Below are 18,615 nucleotides of genomic sequence, written 5' to 3' on the forward strand. Positions count from 1 at the left end.
GGCAATGAGGGGCAGGCGGGGAGGGCTATGCCGGGCCCTGGAGGAAAGTGAAGGAGAAGCCAGCCAGGGGAAAGGGTGTTGCAGGGAGAGCCAAGGGCAATGGGAAGATGGGACCCAAACTGGAAAGGAGAGAGAGAAAGAGGGAGAGAGAGTGGGAGAGGGCGTAGAGTGACAGGGAGGGGTGGAAATAGGAGAGAGGCACAGAGAAAAGGAAAACCAGACAGACAGACACATGCATTTTGGTTATAAAGGGTTAAAACAGAGAACAGAGGTCATTTGCCAGGAGAGTTCAGTCTCAACTGGCTCCTGGTTCCTCCTTCCAGAGGGCCCTGACCAGAGAGACATGGATGAGCATGCCAGCCATGAAGGAAATGAGGCTCTGCGTCTCAATTTGTGTGGTGTTATTACAGTAATTGTGGTGACGATATTAAACATATTTCTAAGCATCCAGCAGAGGGGAGCAGAGAAGACGACTGGCGTAGCCCTGGGCTCCTGCCCCCAAGGGAAGTGTGAGTGGAATCACGTTGAGAACATCTGCCCAACTTGACTGAGCAGCTCTTGAGACATCCTCAATGCATTCCAAGTTGGCAACCTGAAAACACAACCGAACAGGCTTCTGGCCAGAGCAGTGACAGTCTCTGGCTGCTACTGGGAGCAGCAACCGACTCCAGGAAACTTTCCTGGGTCATATAAGGTGCATTTGGCACGTTTTAAAAATGCTAACATCTGGAGCCCATCACTGTGGAAACCTCTGATTTTATTAGAACCTATCAGAAGAACAGTCAAGGAGCCGTGCTGGCAGACACCATGGGGTCACGTCACTGGTTCCACAAAGATTCTCCACAGCTCCTGCAGCAAAGAGAGAAAGGCGAGATTTCCCAGATGTCCAGGGAGGCTGCACAATTTCATAAAGGGACATAATTAGCAAAGAACACGCAACATGTGAGCCAGAGGCAGCATGCAAACTACTGCAGGAGTGGGGCACCTCCCCAATTTCACTGTTGCTCTGGGCAGTTCTTTCTGTGGAAGAGAAGCTGGATGGTAAGTCCCAGCACATGTCCAGGAGGCATAAGGATGTCAGACGATCAACAGGGACCAGGAAATGGCAGCGAGTCGCCACAATTTCTCCATCTGGGGAGGTCTTTAGTGCCATGTAGTGTGGCTGCTGATTTTAGAAGCAGCTGACTTTCTTGGCCACAGGTGGCGAAGGCACAACACCACGCCAGGTTCTTAGTAGAAACCTCATGTCCTGTTTGCTGTCTACCAGGAGGCTGACAAGCAGCGAGGCTAATGGGCAGGGAGGCTGCCCAGAGGCAGTGGAGCAATAAACGGAAGGGGAAGTTGGACAGGGAAGACAACTGACAGGATTCGTTTGAAACACGGTGTGGGAGAAAGGCTCTTGGAATAGCATGGACTGCCAAAAAGATGAACAAGTGGGTTCTAGAGCAAATTAAGCCTGAAACACTGCTGGAGGCAAAAATGACACAACTGAGCTGTCCTACTGCAGGGACGTCATGAGAGGCAGGGTCCTTTGGAAAAGACAGTAATGCTGGGAAATATAGAAGGAAGCAGGAAAAAAGGCCAAATAGGAGATGGACTGACTCCATGAAAGAAGCCATAGGCATGAGTAGGGCTGAGCAGGGCTGTTGAGGACAGGACATTGGGGACGTCACTCATTCAGAGTTGCCAGGAGTCAGAGCTGACTCAACAGCATGCAACACACACACACCTCCTCACAATCAGTAACCACACAGATGCAGTGCTTTAGGGACAGGACAGGAGTGGGACGGAGAGGGCCCTAAGTTAGCCTCCTCCCCTTTCCTCCTCAGACCCAGAGAAAGGGAGGCCACGGCCAGAGGTAGAGAGAACAAAGACGTGAATTCTAGAGCTCTGGACGTCTATGAATCCAGCTCCTGGTAACCTTACAGAATTTTCAAGGGTAATTTTGACTTTTCAAATTTTCTCCAAGTGCTGGGTATAAAAACAGTAACCGGAAGTCACATGGCTATAGGATGCAGTCCCAGCTCCACTGCTCCCTGGCTGGGTGACTTACCATGGCATTAACTGGGAAAGGGGATGAGAAGAGCTCAGCATAGTGCCTGGCACAGGCATTGTCATCAGGGTGATTACTAAGAGGTCTAACATGATGGGATCCCATTGCAGGGTCAGAAGGGTCACTGGTCATCAGATAAGCCTGCCTGGTCTGAAAGGGTAGCACATTTCCCCCGATGAAGATGTAACCATCAGCACCAAAGTCCCTGCATCAGATCTTCAACCCAACCAAGTGCCCCCACTGACTGCCTACTTCCCCAACAATCTTCTAACTCCTTACCCCCGTCCTGCTTCCACTGGAGCCTCAACGGCCCACAGGGAAAGAACATGCTATAAAGTAGATGGTTCACCTGGCAGGCTCACCCCTGGACATGGTGATTGTTGAGAGTGGGGGGAAGATCCCACCACAGGCTTCACTAAGGAGAGCACTTGGCCCGACTCATCAGCGCTCACGCCAGAGCAAGTGGCCCCCGAGGCGGTGGCCGCACCTACCAGCTGCTGGATGCGCTCATACATGAGGTTCTGCGGGAATGAGGCTTCCACCGGCTCCACCACGAAGCGCACCTGGCCATCCTGGAGCTTCTCAAGCTGGTGCAGGGAGGCACGGAAGTGGTCATAGGCTTGGCACGTGATGTCCAGGTGGCTCAGGGTAAAGTTCAGCCTGCAAACAAGCAGCCCACCCTCTGTCCATCATTACTGGGAAGACTGGTTGTTCCCTCCCAGCTCACCTTCCTGCTGGTGGATGTTCACTGAGTGTCTACTGTGTGCTGAGAATCTGGGTGCACTGCCTGCCTGACTCTGTGGGACAGCCTGGGAGATGGAAATGGCTACCACCTCAGCTGTGGACACTAAGCCTAAGAGGTGGTCATGTGCCCAAGGTGACACCACAGCCCACAGGAGCTACAACTTGGCGCATGAGGTGGACAAAGACCAATACCTGAGGCTGGGGCTCCATGTGGGTGACTGCTCGCCCCTCACCTGCACTCAGCACAGATCATGCAATGAATGGACACAGGACAGTGGCATAGGAGGTGCAGAGGCCTGTGAGCACTTGCTGGGCACAGGAATGCTGCTGGGAAGTGGGTGGGGTGGGAGACTCAGAGGGGTGATTTCAGACAGCAGAGTCCTCACAGAGCATCTCCGGCCTGGCCACTCACCACAGTCTGCAACTCGATTTAACTTGAAATTCAAACTCTGTCTCTTTCCCTTTTCTTTCCAAAATGTTTTATTATGAAAAATTTCAAAGATATAAAAAGAGTGAAAGGAATGTAATGAACTGCCCAGCTTCAGCCACTGTTGACTCAGGGCCACTGTCACCTCTGCCCTCCTTCCCCCACTAGATTAAAAAGCAAATGGCAGACATCACAGCATTTCTCCCACCATGTCTGTATGTATCTTAAAAAGATAAAGGCTCTTTTCATCTAAAACAAATTCAACGATAATTCTTTACCATCAAATATCCAGTCAGTATTCAATTTTTCCCGACTGTCTCAAATTCAATCAGAATTCAGGTGAGGGTCATGGTCATGTGGGCCTTGAAGGAGGTCCCAGACATTGTCAGTATAAACAGCAAACATGTCGTGTGGATGGCTCTGTACAGAGCTGTGACTGCTTCCACAGGCTGAGTTTCTAGGTGCTGAACTGCTAGGTCAGTCATTATGTTCGGTTTGATGGCCTTTGCTACATGTTCCGAAATGCCTTCAGAAAAGTCATGGCCTACTGTAAGACTCAGAAAACTGGGCAGAGTGTCTACCCTGCACCTGTCACGAGCTGGACACTGGGCCAGCAGGAGCCCGAGCGTTTTAGGACATTCCAGCAGGAAGGTCCTGGAGGGGTGTGTCTGCACCAGGGAGAGGACAGAAGCCTGGGAACCTTAGGAGACAGATGGCGGCCCAGAGGGAATGTTCAGAAAGAGGACGTCTTGGCTCTAGTGCGCAGCCTGCATTCAAGCCCTCGACTATGCACTGACCAGCTGTGTGTCGGCCTGGAAGGTACACTGATGCTGCTGGGACTTCTTCTCCTCACCTGAGCAATGGGGACAGCAGTGCCCACACACAGGTGGGGCTGGTGTGTGGGTTAAATGAATGTGAAGGCCATACAACAGGTGCTGACTGAATGAGTGACAATGATGACACTGACGAGGATGCATACGGAAGGCGACAGTCTGGCTCTGGGGACGCCAGCAGGGCCCCCCGGGCAGAGCTCACCTCTTCTCCACAGACAAGATGGCTGTGCAGGAGTTTTTCAATTTGTGAGTGAGTCGGAAGAGTGTTTTAAACAGAGCATCAGTTAAGTCATCATCATAGAACACTGTGGGGAAGAGAACAGGCATTAGGGGAAACCATGCAAACACCAGAGCAATCTGTTACTTGGAGGGCCCGCAGGACACCATGGACAAATCCTGATAAACCTGGTGGTAGCAGGTCTTAGAATTTACGCTGCCTGGAGATGCAGCAGGATGTCCCGAAGAGGTGCTTCTAAAATGCAGAGAGCTCTGGAGCGGTAGGGATGCTGCCCTTGGCTATGCGTGACGGTGACACTAGGTGTGAGGGGAGGGTGTTCTCACCTTCAGCTGCAAGCAGGATGGTGGTGTGGCTGTAGAGGTCAGAGATGTCCTCCTCTGACCAGCTGAAGGGGACCTTAGGATCTGTGAAAGGGGAAGAAAGGGTGTTTTGTGCTCCCTCCTTTTCTGCGGGTCACCAACTCTCTCTGAGAGACGAACTGAAAGAGGCTTCAGAAGAAATGGGGTTGGGCACCACTCAGTACAGTAGGCACTGCATCCCAGCGCCCTAGCTTCAGGGACACGGCTGCCCAAGTGGGACCCACAGTGAAAGAGGTACCCTTTCCACAAGAGGGGGGCAAAGAGGGGCAGGCAGACTCTGGCCTTAACCTTTGCCTTGCCTGTAGCCTGTGCAGAATGTGACCTATACTGTGTCCCTGGCTCCTGACCCCTGTGCTTACTGTGCAACCCCGAGAAAGGAGCTTCACCTCTGTGGGTTTCAGGTTCCACATTAGATGGTTCCCTCAGAAGATGGCTGGGGGGGTGACAAGACCTAAGGTATGCTATGTACTTGGTAGGTGACAGGTACTCAACAAGCAATGATTCTCCCCAACTGATGGCTTTCAGGGACAAGAAATTTTCACACAAAGAAGGAGCAAGCATACAGGTCTGAAAACAATCAGTGTAAGAAATTTAGAAAACCCACCCGGGCCCCTGAAGCCATGTGCTGACTCCCTGTTGCGGGCAGAGGACAGGGTGCCCAGTGGGAGGCTGCTGCCTCAGCCCCACTACTCACAGAGTGTCAAAGCCCTGGAGACTGAGACCTGGGCTCACACCCCGACCCTGCAGGTACCAGCTGTGCGACTCCCTGAGCATCAGTCTCCGCTCATTATTCAAGGGCCATCGCACCTGCTGCACAGTGACACTGTGAGGCCTGAACAACATGAATGGAAGATGCCCAAGAATGACACCTGCCACTTTCAGCCAATGAAGGGAACTTGCTGTGAGCTGCAGACCATGGCAGCAGTCGGGATTCTGCTGTCAGTCAAGGCCACAGGCTGTCAGCCTTGAGATATTACTAGGAACCACCAAATAAAATGGGACATGAGAGGAAGACACACACCTGTGCAGAGGTCATCTTTGAGCCAGTCCAGTTCTCTGACCTTAATGACACTGCCTGTAAAAACATAAACAAACAGAACTTCCCAAACTCTATAAACAATCAGGAAAAAAACTTTTTACACTGTACACCAAAATCCATCAACCCATCCATCCATCCATCCATCCATCCATCCATCCATCCATCCATCCATCCATCCATCCATCATTGTTTGAGTGCTAAGTGTTAGGTCCTATGCCAGACACAGAAAATACACAGATTTATGAGACATGTGCCCGTCCTTGGGGATCTGCAGCTGAGAGACTGGCAACTTAGCAGACACAGACAAGGCAGATGGTCAGGGCAATGTAAAAAAGATGTGACAGGTGCGTAGAAGGAAAGAGGAGCTCTCGTGTTAGATGGTGTCAGGGAAGGCTCAGAGAAGGCGATTCACGCCTGCTTCCTCCTTCCAGTCCTGTTGACTGGTTACTGCACACCAGGCACTCAACAAACAACAGAGCAGTGGAGAGCACAGACAGGGCCCCTGTCTTCATAGGCATGTGGTCTAGTGGGATGGTAGGCATCAATCACCTACTCGCATCAACAAAGGTCAAATGCAATGGTTCAAGGTGTCATGAGTGTATGCTAGGGGGCTGTGACCTCATCTGGAGCTCTGGAGACCTGAGCATAATTAGGAACCGGAGGAAGAAGGAGAGAAGACTGTTCCAGGCAGAGGGAACAGCAAGTGCACAGACCCCAAGGGGAGGGGAACCTCCAACAAGGCTAGGATAGCTGGGGTGGAGGAACCACTGTGTGGGAGGGGCTACAGACAGGCAGGGCCAGATCCTGTAGGATCTCAGACAAGCAAAGGAATTCAGTCTGTAGACAGCAACAGGAAGCCTGTAAAAGATCCAGTAGCTGGAATGACATGATCTGAACCTGGAAAAGCACCCCACGCTGCTCAGAGGAGGAAGGTCTGCACACGCAGTCCAGTGAGCAGTTGGCTGTGTATCATGCAAGCTTTTTCCTACAGGTGGTGCACAGCCTGCCAAACAGGCAGATGGAGGGGTGGGGGTGACATTCTGACAGAGGGAGGAGCATACGAAATGAGTCCTCAGCTCACTGAATGCAGGGCTGGGCGGGACTACCAGGAAACAAGGTAGAAGCAGGCAGGGGCCAGACAAGGAGGTTTGGGAGCCAGAGGAAGAGCTTGGACTTTACCCTTTGAAGAGGTCAGGCTTCATCTAGGAAGGCCACTCTGGATGCTAATGGAGGGCAGCCTGGGTGGGTCAGACAAGGAGCTGGGGTGATGAGGTCCAGGAGGGAGAGGGCTGAAGCAGGATGTGGTGGTGGGCATGGGAAGGAGATGACATAGGAACAGTCATCTAGGATCTGAATCTATGTGAAGCTAAGACTATGTCTGCTCCCTGCATTCACCTGGGTGTAGAGGGAAGCAGGTGGAACCCCCCCTCCCAGGGTCACAGTCCTGGGTGTTTGTCTCACTTGCCAAACAGAGACACCTCCCTCCCAGGTAGAAGACCCGCTGGGCCTCACCTCTAGAGGCAGTCAGGTGGCTGTTGAGGGCAATGTTTCGCTGGCACATGGCCAAGAGATCTTCACCGACATCTGCAATAACAGAAGGGCATGCCATAAAGCGCCAGCCATTACACTTTGATCTCCGTGTTTTTGCCTGGAGAGAGCTGGTATCAATAGCCCGACTACAGAAAAGTGCAAAACTGAGTCTACAGTGTCTCCTGTGGGTTTTACTGCCTAAGGCTCTTTTTAATGAACTTTTCTTTAATAAGAGATGATCATCCTGGTGGAGACAGACTGTGCAGTCCACAGGGAAGGGTGAGAGCTCCCCTTTTCTAGTTTTTGTGTTTATGAAACCTGCACGGCACCTTCCATAGACCACCCAGAGTTTCTAACAACCCATGAGCTGGCATCTTGGTTCCCATCTCACAGATGAAGAGACTTGAGTCATGTCATGTCACTAGTAAGAGCAAGGGCTAGGATGTGAACCTCGGTGTCTCTGACTCCAAGTCTAGGCTCGCTCTTTGACACCCCAGAAAACTGAGCAGTGTCAGAAGAGTGTTCAGATATGATTAATGGGTAAGCAGAGCAGATTCAAACAGGCTGGAGGCAGCTCCCCTGTGCCTGATTTACCCACCTACCTGCTACTCTGACCAGGTGGGGTTTCCTATCATTTCAGCAGGACTGGGTCACAGTACAGTGAATCCTTGCTGGGGGTGGCATGGGGGGGAGGAGCGGCAGCACTTTGCCAAAAAATTACTTTTCAATTAGGAGAACATATGTGTGAAGGGTACAGAGAGTCTTGCTAATGATGTCTGCTTGGCCACTGTAGCTGTGATGCCCCAGTCCCACCCACTGCAGACTCCCTGGGGACCAGACTACTGTCTCCATCCCAGGAACCAGGCAGAGCCTGGTAAAGGGGAGAGCTCCCAGCTCTCTGAGGGTACATGCCCGTCCCTTCTCCTGGGCCACTGGGTGAAGAGAATATTGGTGTGTGCCTGACAGCACACAACTGGTTCAGAAGTTTTTAAGCCTCTATGATAGTTTTTGTCAAAACAGATCCTGTGTGGGATTCTAACATACGAAACAGGTAAGAGAGGGGCAGCTCTGGTTGAGTGGAGTGGAAGACCTGGACCCTGGGGCTGTTCCCCCACCCCTTATTGCATATGACCTTGGCCAGCCCTTGACCTAAGCCTCAGTCTGCCCATTTGGACAAAGGGATGGTAACATGCTCCCTGGGAACTGCCCAGGACCTCTCTGAAACTACAAGCAGATCCTGATATACCTGAAAGGCTTTACTGACTAACATGCCATCCAAGTACATGCCGGTAAATCCCTCTCGAGGAAAAGACAGCTTGATCACATCCTAGTAGGCACTAGGCACAGAACACAGCTCTTGGGTGTTGCATTTTGGCTTGACTCTGAGAAGTGCTCACTGGCAATCTCCATGAAATTGTCAAGGACCATCAAATAGGGTGGCTGCCTGCAGACTCCTGACAGTGGCCAACTCAGGGTATCTGAAAAGTATGCCCAAATCACAGGTAATCCCTACCTTCCCCTTTCCTATCTCAGGAGCAAGAGATGTAGCCCATGAAAACATGAACTAGGAACCAACGAAATGCAAACCACCTCAGCAGACACCATTTTCAACTAGTAGATGTTAAAGACTTAAAATATAATAATAATACTTACCTGGTGAGCTGATACTCTCTTATAAACCATTAACACTCTTCCTATAAAAGCATGTGGGCAAGTCTGCAGTTTGGCTAATAGTACCATGCTCATGTCAATTTCCTGGTTTTCATCAACTATGGTTATGTAGGATGTTATTATTGAAGGAAGCTGGTGAAGGGTAATGTGGCACTTTCTGTAATATTTTAGCAACTTCTGTGTGAGTCTAATGTTATTTCAAAATAAAAAATAAAAAAAGAAGTCAGTTGGCAATACGTATCAAAAGCCTAAGAAAGGTCACCCTCACTTCTAGGAATCTAGTCTAACAAGGAACAAAGGTGTTCATTGCACTGCAAGTGACAAATGCAAAACAAACGAAAACATCGTGGGAACAACCAAAATGCCCAGTAAAAGGAAAATGGTAAGAAATGAAAGAAAAAGAAAAAAGATGAAACATTACCTGCTCATTAAAATCCTATTTACAAATAATTTTTAATGACATGAGAAAATTCTCTTAAGAATGTTTTTCAATACTTTTGGAGGATACAGTACTGAATATATATAGTTTGAGTGCAGCTATTGTTTGGGACTATATACACACAAAGGAAAAGAAAAAAGATTATAAAAGAAATATATAGTTAAGAGATAGATTCTAAAACATTTGCACTCCAAAGACAGCAACCTGATCTGTTTTATTCACTCCTGGATCTCCTGCATCTAGAACCATGGCTAGCACACAGTAGGTGCTCAATAAACTGCACCTGGCGGACTGAACCTGGGGATTCTAAAATTATGACTAATTTTATTTGCTGTTCTCCACAAGTTTTCCATTAAGAGTAAGCAAGGTTTCTATAATTGGGGAAAATATAACAAGCTTATTTCTTAAGCCTAATAAAAAGCACATTCTTCATGGTTTTCTGAGAGGATTGCTCTTTCATGGGGGTGTGATCAGAGGTACTAGCTGAGCCGCCAGCACCTTCTGAATGAAGCAGAACAGCAGCTGCCAAGGACTGGGTGTTGCTGGGTCATTCTGACATTACTGAGAAAACAAGGGAGGGTGGAGAAAACCACGGAACAGGATGCCAAAATCAGTAGCAGACAACGTCCCATTTACATTTCTCTCTCACTTTTTTAGTCAGCACATTTTGTGAAGAGGCGACTTCCCCTAAGGCTGAGATGGTGGTGTTACCTGTACAATACACGGTCTGCGCCACGCTGGCTGCAACGATGCTGGCGAACCCCGTGCCTGCCCCAAGCTCCAGCACGGTGCGTCCCTGGAAGAGGTCCCACTGGAACAGGATGTAGTCAGCCAGGAACAGGGCACCCCGCCACACCTGGAGGGAGACGGACAAGGAACGACAGGTGACATGAGGCTCTGGAGAGACCTTTTAGGGCCATGGGAAGTGGATGGGACCTACCCACCTGCTTGCCAACATCCTCCAGGGGCGTGGCCATGGTGTGTTCTGGATGGGATGGAAATCAAAAGAGAAAGGGCCACTGTGAAAATGGGGATGGACATAACACAGACAGATGAGAGGCACGACAATCTGCAAACGCGGTGGGATGGCACTGGGGTTGGGCATCCGAAGAGCAGCAGAAACATAGGTCGTGCCACCAGCTGGCAGGGGACATCTGAGCATCACTCACAGACCAGGCACCGGGGCTCCCTCTCAGATAGCTGGATCTCTCTGCCCCACAGTCTGGAGATCAGGGTCATAATAGGTCTTGGCTCAACCTAATCATACAAGCACACCCACACTCTACTCTTTATGTTTAATAACTGTTTACTAAAATTGTCACATTTATGTTGTTCTGACCAAGTGTATGCTTCTAATAATCACAACTCACCCCACAATATCTTCTTACACTTAAGACCACAAGAGAAGTTGACAAAATAAGTTTTGAGTTGTAGATCCTTTTCTGGATGAAGAGATGTATATAAGAAGTATTCTCAAGCACAAAATATGTTAGGATGAAATCTGGTAGTGGCAGTTGGGGGACGAGAATAGAAATATGAGACCAAGGAGAAAAAGGAATGATGGCAAACATTTTCCCAGTTAAATAAGAACTGGCTCTTATATTTTTAAGTGAGATTGCGATGGCTATTAAACATGCAACACATGCACAGCAGGGTAGCTTCGGACACTTACTGGACATGCAAGAATCAAACCACAGCTCACAACAAAACAGGAGGCAGGACCAAAAGACTCAAGGAGAGGAGGAGGAGACAGCCAGATTGGAAGGAGCATGAGGGTCTGCCTTAGGAGGCGAGGTGGGGAACCTGCACGTCCCTTGTTTGTTTTTGGTTTCCTTGAGCACTCAAGGTATGAGCATCTCACTTTGGCAAGGGTGCTACCATGTGTACAGATGAGTGCTATTTGTACAACTGGGGTCCAGGACATAAGCCAACTGCTCTGTCTGGTGTTCAACTGAAGCAGCCACTGTCTGTTCCCAAGACAGGTGAGGCACTGGCTGCGTGCAGTCCTCCTGGACACCCAGGCCACTGCTCTGCGGGTTTCTCCCGAACAAATCCGAGCAGAAATTTCTGCCTGAGTAAAGGTGATTGATGCATTGCCTGTCAGCATCTTGGCTGAATTTGACACTGGTTTGGTGTCAAAGCATGCTTTCATGTTTTAGTAAAACATGCTTTCTGAAGGACTTCAGATCACTAAAGCCTCACATGTACCCACTTGGCTTCAAACTGGAACAAAAGTCATGTCCACCGAAACACTGACACTAAGCCCCCTCACAGAACACTTCCTGGACGGACACTTCCCTTGAGCCAGGCCTGGGGTAGGGACATGGGGATTTTACGTGATCCTCACTACGGCGCTGTGCAGTAATCACCACTCCATTTATAAAGACACTGAGACTGATTGAGGCTTGGCATTATGCTTGTAAAAGTTATGGGAAAAGTGCACCTTCTCCAAGTCAGGCACTGTGCTAAGTGCTTTGCATGTAAGATTTCATTTAATCCTCAAAACCACCCAATGAAACAGGTTCAAGTGCCAGCTTAATGAAGAAAGTGAGGCTGGGGAAGTGCAGCGGGCTGCCCTAGGGCACAGGGCGGGCAAGTAGCAGACCTGGGGCCTAAGTTAGGCTGCCTGCTATTTGCCTGCCTTCCCCTCCTCAAGGGAGAGATGTCCCTCTTAAAGTAGGGGAGGCCCTGAACGGGTGCCTAGGGCTATGGTTTAGAACACAGGGACTCACCTGGCAGGCCGTAGGCTTGTGTGTGTATTGGGAGTGGGGAGTAGGTGAAGGGGCCTCCTGGGGTCCTCGCTTTTACAGCCCTGCTCCACACCCTCAGTGTCAGCTGCCCCCACCCCTGCCCCATCCATCTTCCCCAGACTTGCAGCCCCTAGTGTGGCTGGTGTCTCTCTCATGTGGGTGTCCTACCATCTTCTATCCTCTCCTTCCCGTCTGCCTGGCCCAGCCTCCTTGGTGCCTTCTGCTCCCAGACCCCAGGGGCACCTACCACCAGGATCTCAGTAACACTTGGTCATTTTCTCCAAGGGGTTTTGTGGACATAAGTTTTGCCTCCCAGCTGTATTCAAGGGGTTGATTGGGTTCCCTTTAGAGAGAATGTGGGCAGAACTCAGACAGACCTGTGTGGGAACAGGTTTTGTCACATTCTAGCTGGGTGACCTGAGTCACTGAACTCCTCAGAGCCAGAGGCACAGTTTGCTCACCATCACTTACTTCATTCATAGGGCTTAATGACCTCCATAACTGGGGGGCGAGACAGGGGGCAATGCTCCTGCCCCAGTAGAAAGTAACAGTTTATATTTAAGTAATTCCAGTGGCATCGTAAGAACATAAAAGCCCAGCCTGATGACCACACTCATGAGAACCTAGGGAGTTAGCAAATGGGTGAGACAAACTGTTTTAGAATATGATCTATATCCTGCCACTATGAGGGTAGTGTCTAGATCTGCAGGAAACTAGACTCTTCAGCCTGTCTCCCTTCTTCCCATGCAAATCAGTTCCCAGGAATTAAAGCTGACATTGTCTCATGTTTATTGAACACCTACTATGTGCGAGGCACTGTGATAAGAGCTTTACACACGCCATGTCCCCTACTCAGTTCCTCACAACCAGAGGAGGTTATACCCATTTTATAAACTAAGAAACTGAGCTCTGAGAAGTTGAGGGACTCGCCCACTTCACATAGCCAGTGGAAAAGGCATTCAGAGCCCAACAGCCTGAGTTCCAACCCTGCCTCTTCAGAGTTCTCTTTGGGTCCCAGTTCCTTTACCTATAAAATGAGGAAAATTGATCATAATTTACTTTGAACCTTGGGTGTGTGGCTTCCTAGCAAGTCTATGGATAAACCTGTTAGGTGTCTGATAATCCTTTGGAAAAGTATGGAAAACACATACTCCTCCTCCAGGGAAGTTTTAGTTTTTTAAAAAAAATCAGTTTCTCAAATGGGCCCCATAACCTGGAAAAAAAAAAAAGACGGTCAAGAGAGTGGCATTTATTTAGCATCTGCCCTGTGCCAGGCCCCTGAGTAGGCACTTTCTGGGCATCATTTATTAAATTATCACCAATGCTGGGGATAGCAGTATCCCTGACCCCATTTCACAGGTGCAAAAACTGAGGCTCTGGGTGGGCAAGACATTTGCCCAAGGTCACCTGGCTTGTGAGGGGTAGAGGTCAGTTCAAAACCCAGCTCTGCAGGATACCAGAGTCCCAGACTCCGACCTCTACGTCACATTTTACAGATGAAGGTGCTCCGGCAGCAGATGAAATAATTAGGAGTATGGCTTAAATTCAAGCACTTGATTACCTTTCCACTCTCCACCCTCAGAGCAGGTAGGAACAGAATGACAGTGAGCTGAAAGGGTGAACTCTGGGGCACTGGGGGACAGGGAAATGGGTGGGTGGGCAGCAGGCCACACACCAGCCTTCTCCCATGGGACTTTATTTTTAGCTTGCAGGACGGTCAATCCCCCTAACATTAACACATGCACATCAGAGGCCGAACACTCATGAAATAACCAAGCCTGTCCCTCCCCTCCTCAGGCCCAAGTGAGGATTAAGAGCAAAATGAGCCACCATTGTCCACACTCCACCCCCAGGACAGAAATTTGCAGTGTTCTCATCCCATGATGTGGGTAAGAACTTGGGCTGTGGTGTGACAGATAGACTTGGGTATGAATCATGGTTCGGACAAGTTTCTCTATGTCTCTGAGCCTCAGATTCTTCCTCTGCGAAATGGGAATATTCATCCTTGGAAAAGTTGTGAGGACCCAAGGATCCATGGAACACAAAGAACAAGATTCTAGTATGAATTCCATGTCTGGGACTTGCTGGGACCAGCGGGACAAGGATACCAAGTGTCCCACTGGAGTGGTCTAGAACACAGCCTTCCTGGTACCAGCAGGCACTCAGTAACTGTCTGCTGAACAGAAGGGCAGGCGGACATCAGAGCTGCTATTCTGTCTGTCTGTTTTTAAGAGTCCCCCAATGGCTCCCAACCCAACCCAACCCAACCCAGGCCAGTGCCTGGGTTTACTTGGGTCCTCAAGCACCATCAAGGACCCCAGATCTCAATGAACAGACTCAGACCAGTGGTCCTCTCTCCAAAATGAGCAGTGCTGGGGGTGGCAAGAGTCCTGGCTATGGAGACAGATCACATCTGTACTCCCCCTCAGAGCGGGCTGTGAGGACTACATGAGGTGACATAGGTAAAAATATCAGACACCACGTGTTTAACCAGCACTGGCTCACTTCCTGTCCCGGATCCTTTTCACTCTTGGTATTTCCAGAGACTTAAAGTCCTGGTGTCACCAAAGCCCTCTGCTCCACCCCTATGCCTGGGTGGTGGACGCTCTTGACCGCATCTGCTGAAGCTTCTTTCCAACCCCACTTCTCTTGCTGCTCTGTCACCTCTCCTTCCCCACCTGGTTCCTAGCTCCCCACTCGGGGTCCATCTGATTGGCCCACAAGACTCCTCCAGATTAATTCTGGATCTACCTCCCTGCCCCTCTGCCACATTCTAGCTCCAGCCTGGCCAGGCTAGCTGAGTGTTCCATACCCTCTACCCCTGACCCACACTGCCAGCATGCCAAGCTGGGTAAGAACATGAATGCAGGAGGCAGCAGCAGCAAGGCTTCCTGGAGGTGATGGCTAACGGCTATGATACCCTGGGTGGGGCCTGAGCACAGAGCCAACGCTCAGACATGTGATCTGATCATCACTGTGGTGCTGCCCTGGTGGCAGACAAGCAAGGTTTATTTACCTATTCTGATGGTATCGTGAAAGCTGTAATCCGGTGCTTCGTCTCCCAGGACGTCCTCTTCTTCCTGCGTTAGAATCATGGGATGTACCTTGTCTCTCGGAGGCCACGGAGGATCGGGGTCAGAGGCAGCTCGTGGTCTTCTTACGACGTCCAAATCCCCGTCTTCATCCAGCTGAGCTCCCGCCCTGTCTTGGCCAATGGTGTCAGCACTGGCCTTTGAGGAAAAACCCGCACTGCTGTGGCCACTCCCAGGAGGGGACCCGGTGCTGCTTGTCCCAGCAGGAGTCTCCTCTGTGGGAACATTTCTGTGATCAATATCCTCAGTCCCTGAGTCTATCTGAGAGTCTTGGTTCCATGCAAATTTGAACTGGGACAGAAAAACTGAAAGACAAAACACAAAAGACAAAACACGAAAGAAGAATGTTTCCAGCTTTCTTCTTTCTCCCTTCCTCTTCTTTCAGCAAACTTGATTTCTGGAAAGAGTTTTAAAGGCCAGGTGGAGACACACTAATGCCAGCCCCGTCTGACTCAGCCATGATACTGGGGCCACCAAAGGAGCCACAACCACCACTCAGGGCAGCTATTATTTGAAGAGCATCTACAATGTAGGCACTCAGGCCACATTATCTCACTTAATCCTCACGTCACTATGAAGATAGCAATAATGGCTTCATCTAAGAGACATGAAAACTGAGGCTTAGAAGTTAAGTGAGCTGACAAGGGCACACAGCTTTGAAGGTGGCCGAGGCTGAGGCAATACATATGCCTAGTCTGCTCGACTCCTAAGCTGATGCCCTTCTCACTACACTCTTCCACTTAAGGTCTGGAGGACAGGACAAGGATACCAAGTGTCGGTCACCATCTGGTGGCCAGAAAGTCACTGGGACAAGTTTCAGTAAGAATATGTGTGCCAGGAGAGGCGGGTTGGAGGCAGGAGTGCAAGGACTTGAGTGGACAGTCCTAGGCTGGAGTCTTCTACCTCCCCAGGGTGCCTGACCCCGAACAAGTCACTTATCTGTTCGGAGACTCAGTTTCCCGAATCCAGGAATCCAAATTGAGACACGAGGGAAGGGGAAGTTATTAGTCACACCAGAATAACAAGCTAATACATGGTGACTGGAGCTGGGGAGGGTAGCCAGGGAGGGCAGTCTGACGTGACATCTGAGAAGCCAGGGCTAAGAGTAAAGAATGTTCTGGGCAGAGTGAACAGGAAAAGCAAAGGTACTGAGGGAGGAAGGTATGTGCAGTGTCTAAGGGGCAGAAAGGAGCCGAAAGTGGCCACAGAGCGGTAAGGGAGAGGGAAATAAGTGTGGACACACAGGCAAGGCCTTGGGTGAGCTGGGCCTTGCAGGCCAAGCTGAGGAGCCTGCTTTTACTCTAAGAGCAAGGGGAAGCCACTGAAGGCTCTCAATCAGGGCAGCGATATGATCTGCATTTTCAAGAGATCCCCTTGGCTTCTGGGGAGATTGGGGGAGAGTTCAGGGGAAAAGCCAGGGGGGCCTGGTGGGAGGAGATGGAGGCAGCCAGCCAGGGATGAAGGGTACTGGACTGGGGTCGGGAGAAGGGGATGAAGGGCAATGCGCAGACGGAGACCTGGTGCCTTCTCTCCCTGTTGGAGTTCAGGCTCCCTGAGGCAGAGGTCAGCCCATTCACTTTTGCATTCCCAGCATCAAGTCTTGGCCCTGGCACCCCCAGCAGGTGCTGAGTAGAGCACAGTTTACTCAAAAAAACAAAGGCACTTAAGAAGTGGTGTGATGTTAACAGTTAATCCAGTCTTCCCAATCTTTTACCCCAAACGTGAATATGAGAAAACAAAATGGGATCCACAGGGTGCTGGGTCCCTCCACACCCACCAGGACCTTACCGGGCTGCCCCACGCTGTTCAGCCGCACCATGAGGTGTCTCTGGTTGGGGGTGCAGAGGTGGACATCGGAGAGCACGGTGTCACTTGTGAAGGTGACCTCATCCATGGCTGGGGTGGGAGCCAGGCACCATGGCCTGGGCTCCACGCTGATTACAGAACAGTGGCACCTGAGAGTCGACAACAGGTCGTCAGGCCGGCAGGTCCCAAAGGGGGGCAGTGGACAGTAAACACACCACAGCCAGGTGGTCAACAGCTTAGTGCCACCTGGGGGAAGTGCTTTCCTCTTCAATTCTTTTAATCTTTCCTAAAGGATCAAGTCTTCACGTCTGGGCCAGAGAAAAAAAGACTGGCTAGATAACTGTGTTACTCTGTTTGCCCTGTGTTCATTTTCAAGTACTTCTCTTACTTTTGGCCTAACGTTTCCTTTCCCTTCTAATTTCTTCCAACTTGATTATGAATATTTTCAAACAGACAAGAAGGCTGAGGCAGTGCAGCGTATCAATCACCACATACTCACTGCTTAGACTGAGTCAATGGGCACAACATTTGGTCGCGTGCTCGCTCTACCTGAGGACTCGAGCTTCAAGTCCCTCGCAGGACTTGGAGACGGGGGTTGGTGCCAGGAGGCCCCCGCACCCTACCGCGCCCCGCCTCCCCCCGCCCCCCCGGGGCTTACCCACTACCGGCAGCGGCCCGGAGTCCCACCCGACCCTCTTGGCCGCGGGGCTCAGACTGCCGCCATGGTAGGTGGCCTGCGCATGCGCGGCCCCGCCCCTCGGCGTGCGTCCGACCCCCCGGCCCCCTGACCACGCCTACCTGCTCTACTGCGCTTGCGTGCCGGGGCCGCGGGCCGACACCTGCAGTTCTAGCTCCGGGCTCGGAGGAGGTGCAGGTCTCCCCTGCACCGGTCTGCGTGTGGGGGGCCCTTAGGTAGCTCGCCCGAAGCCACCTAGCTGCTGAGTGCAGAGGCTTTGATTCCAGCTTGCGTCGTAGGGCTTTAGAGCGCGTGCTGTTTAACCAGCACGACAGCTATTTATTAATTCTTGTTATTATCTTTGCTCTTAGTACTCATTATGAATAATAGCTGGTAGTTATTTCATTCATTCATCCGCTCTTCAAGTCCCCAATACCAGGCGAAGGAAGAATCTCAGTCTTAGTGAGAGTCTAATAGGAAATGAAATCCGATACAAATGTTGCACTTCAAGTGAATTTCCAGGCACCCAGGGCCACAGATGTAAAATGTGTGCGCGTGCAAGCACACAGGCACACAAGCACGCATGCCCGGCGCCTCAGTTGGCTCTCTGTCTGAATTGTTTTTAAATAGAATTCTCTCTTCAAGACAAAAGAGGGTAAACACCAATTTCATGGTTACTATAGATAAAACGCGCGGGGTGGGGTGTGTTTGATAGGGTGACCAAGCAACAGAGATTTTTTTATTTTAAGCAAACAGACTGTGTTTCCTGAGCCCCCCAAGACAGTAAACGGAGAGCCAGCTGGCTGTCTTGGGAAGCCCTTGTAGTCCTGGTCCAGTTGTCCCCAGGGGAAGTCGCTGCTGGGAGGGCATGGAGGAAGGTGGCTCTGTACATCATTTCTGAGTCTCAGTTATTGACAAGCCACTCTGTGGGCCCCTCTGCCAGTGAGTTCTTCCTTCA

The 18,615-nt window shown here is 50.6% G+C and overlaps 1 protein-coding gene across 1 annotated transcript; it reads right to left on the reverse strand.

Annotated features, from left to right (window-relative positions):
• Positions 1-736: 736 nt before the first annotated feature.
• METTL22 (methyltransferase 22, Kin17 lysine) lies at positions 737-17,711 on the reverse strand. The gene is made up of 11 exons (XM_016199386.2): positions 17,640-17,711; positions 16,964-17,130; positions 15,100-15,480; positions 10,278-10,318; positions 10,045-10,189; positions 7,206-7,277; positions 5,676-5,729; positions 4,619-4,699; positions 4,260-4,362; positions 2,545-2,713; positions 737-849 (listed from the first exon to the last, which is right to left on the reverse strand). Exons 2-11 carry the CDS (start codon positions 17,067-17,069, stop codon positions 814-816), a joined length of 1,188 nt encoding a protein of 395 aa, XP_016054872.2. The 5' UTR covers positions 17,070-17,130; positions 17,640-17,711; the 3' UTR covers positions 737-813.
• Positions 17,712-18,615: the final 904 nt, after the last annotated feature.

Source organism: Miniopterus natalensis, chromosome 3, assembly GCF_054644295.1.
Source record: "Miniopterus natalensis isolate mMinNat1 chromosome 3, mMinNat1.hap1, whole genome shotgun sequence".
Classification (NCBI taxonomy): Eukaryota; Metazoa; Chordata; class Mammalia; order Chiroptera; family Miniopteridae; genus Miniopterus; species Miniopterus natalensis.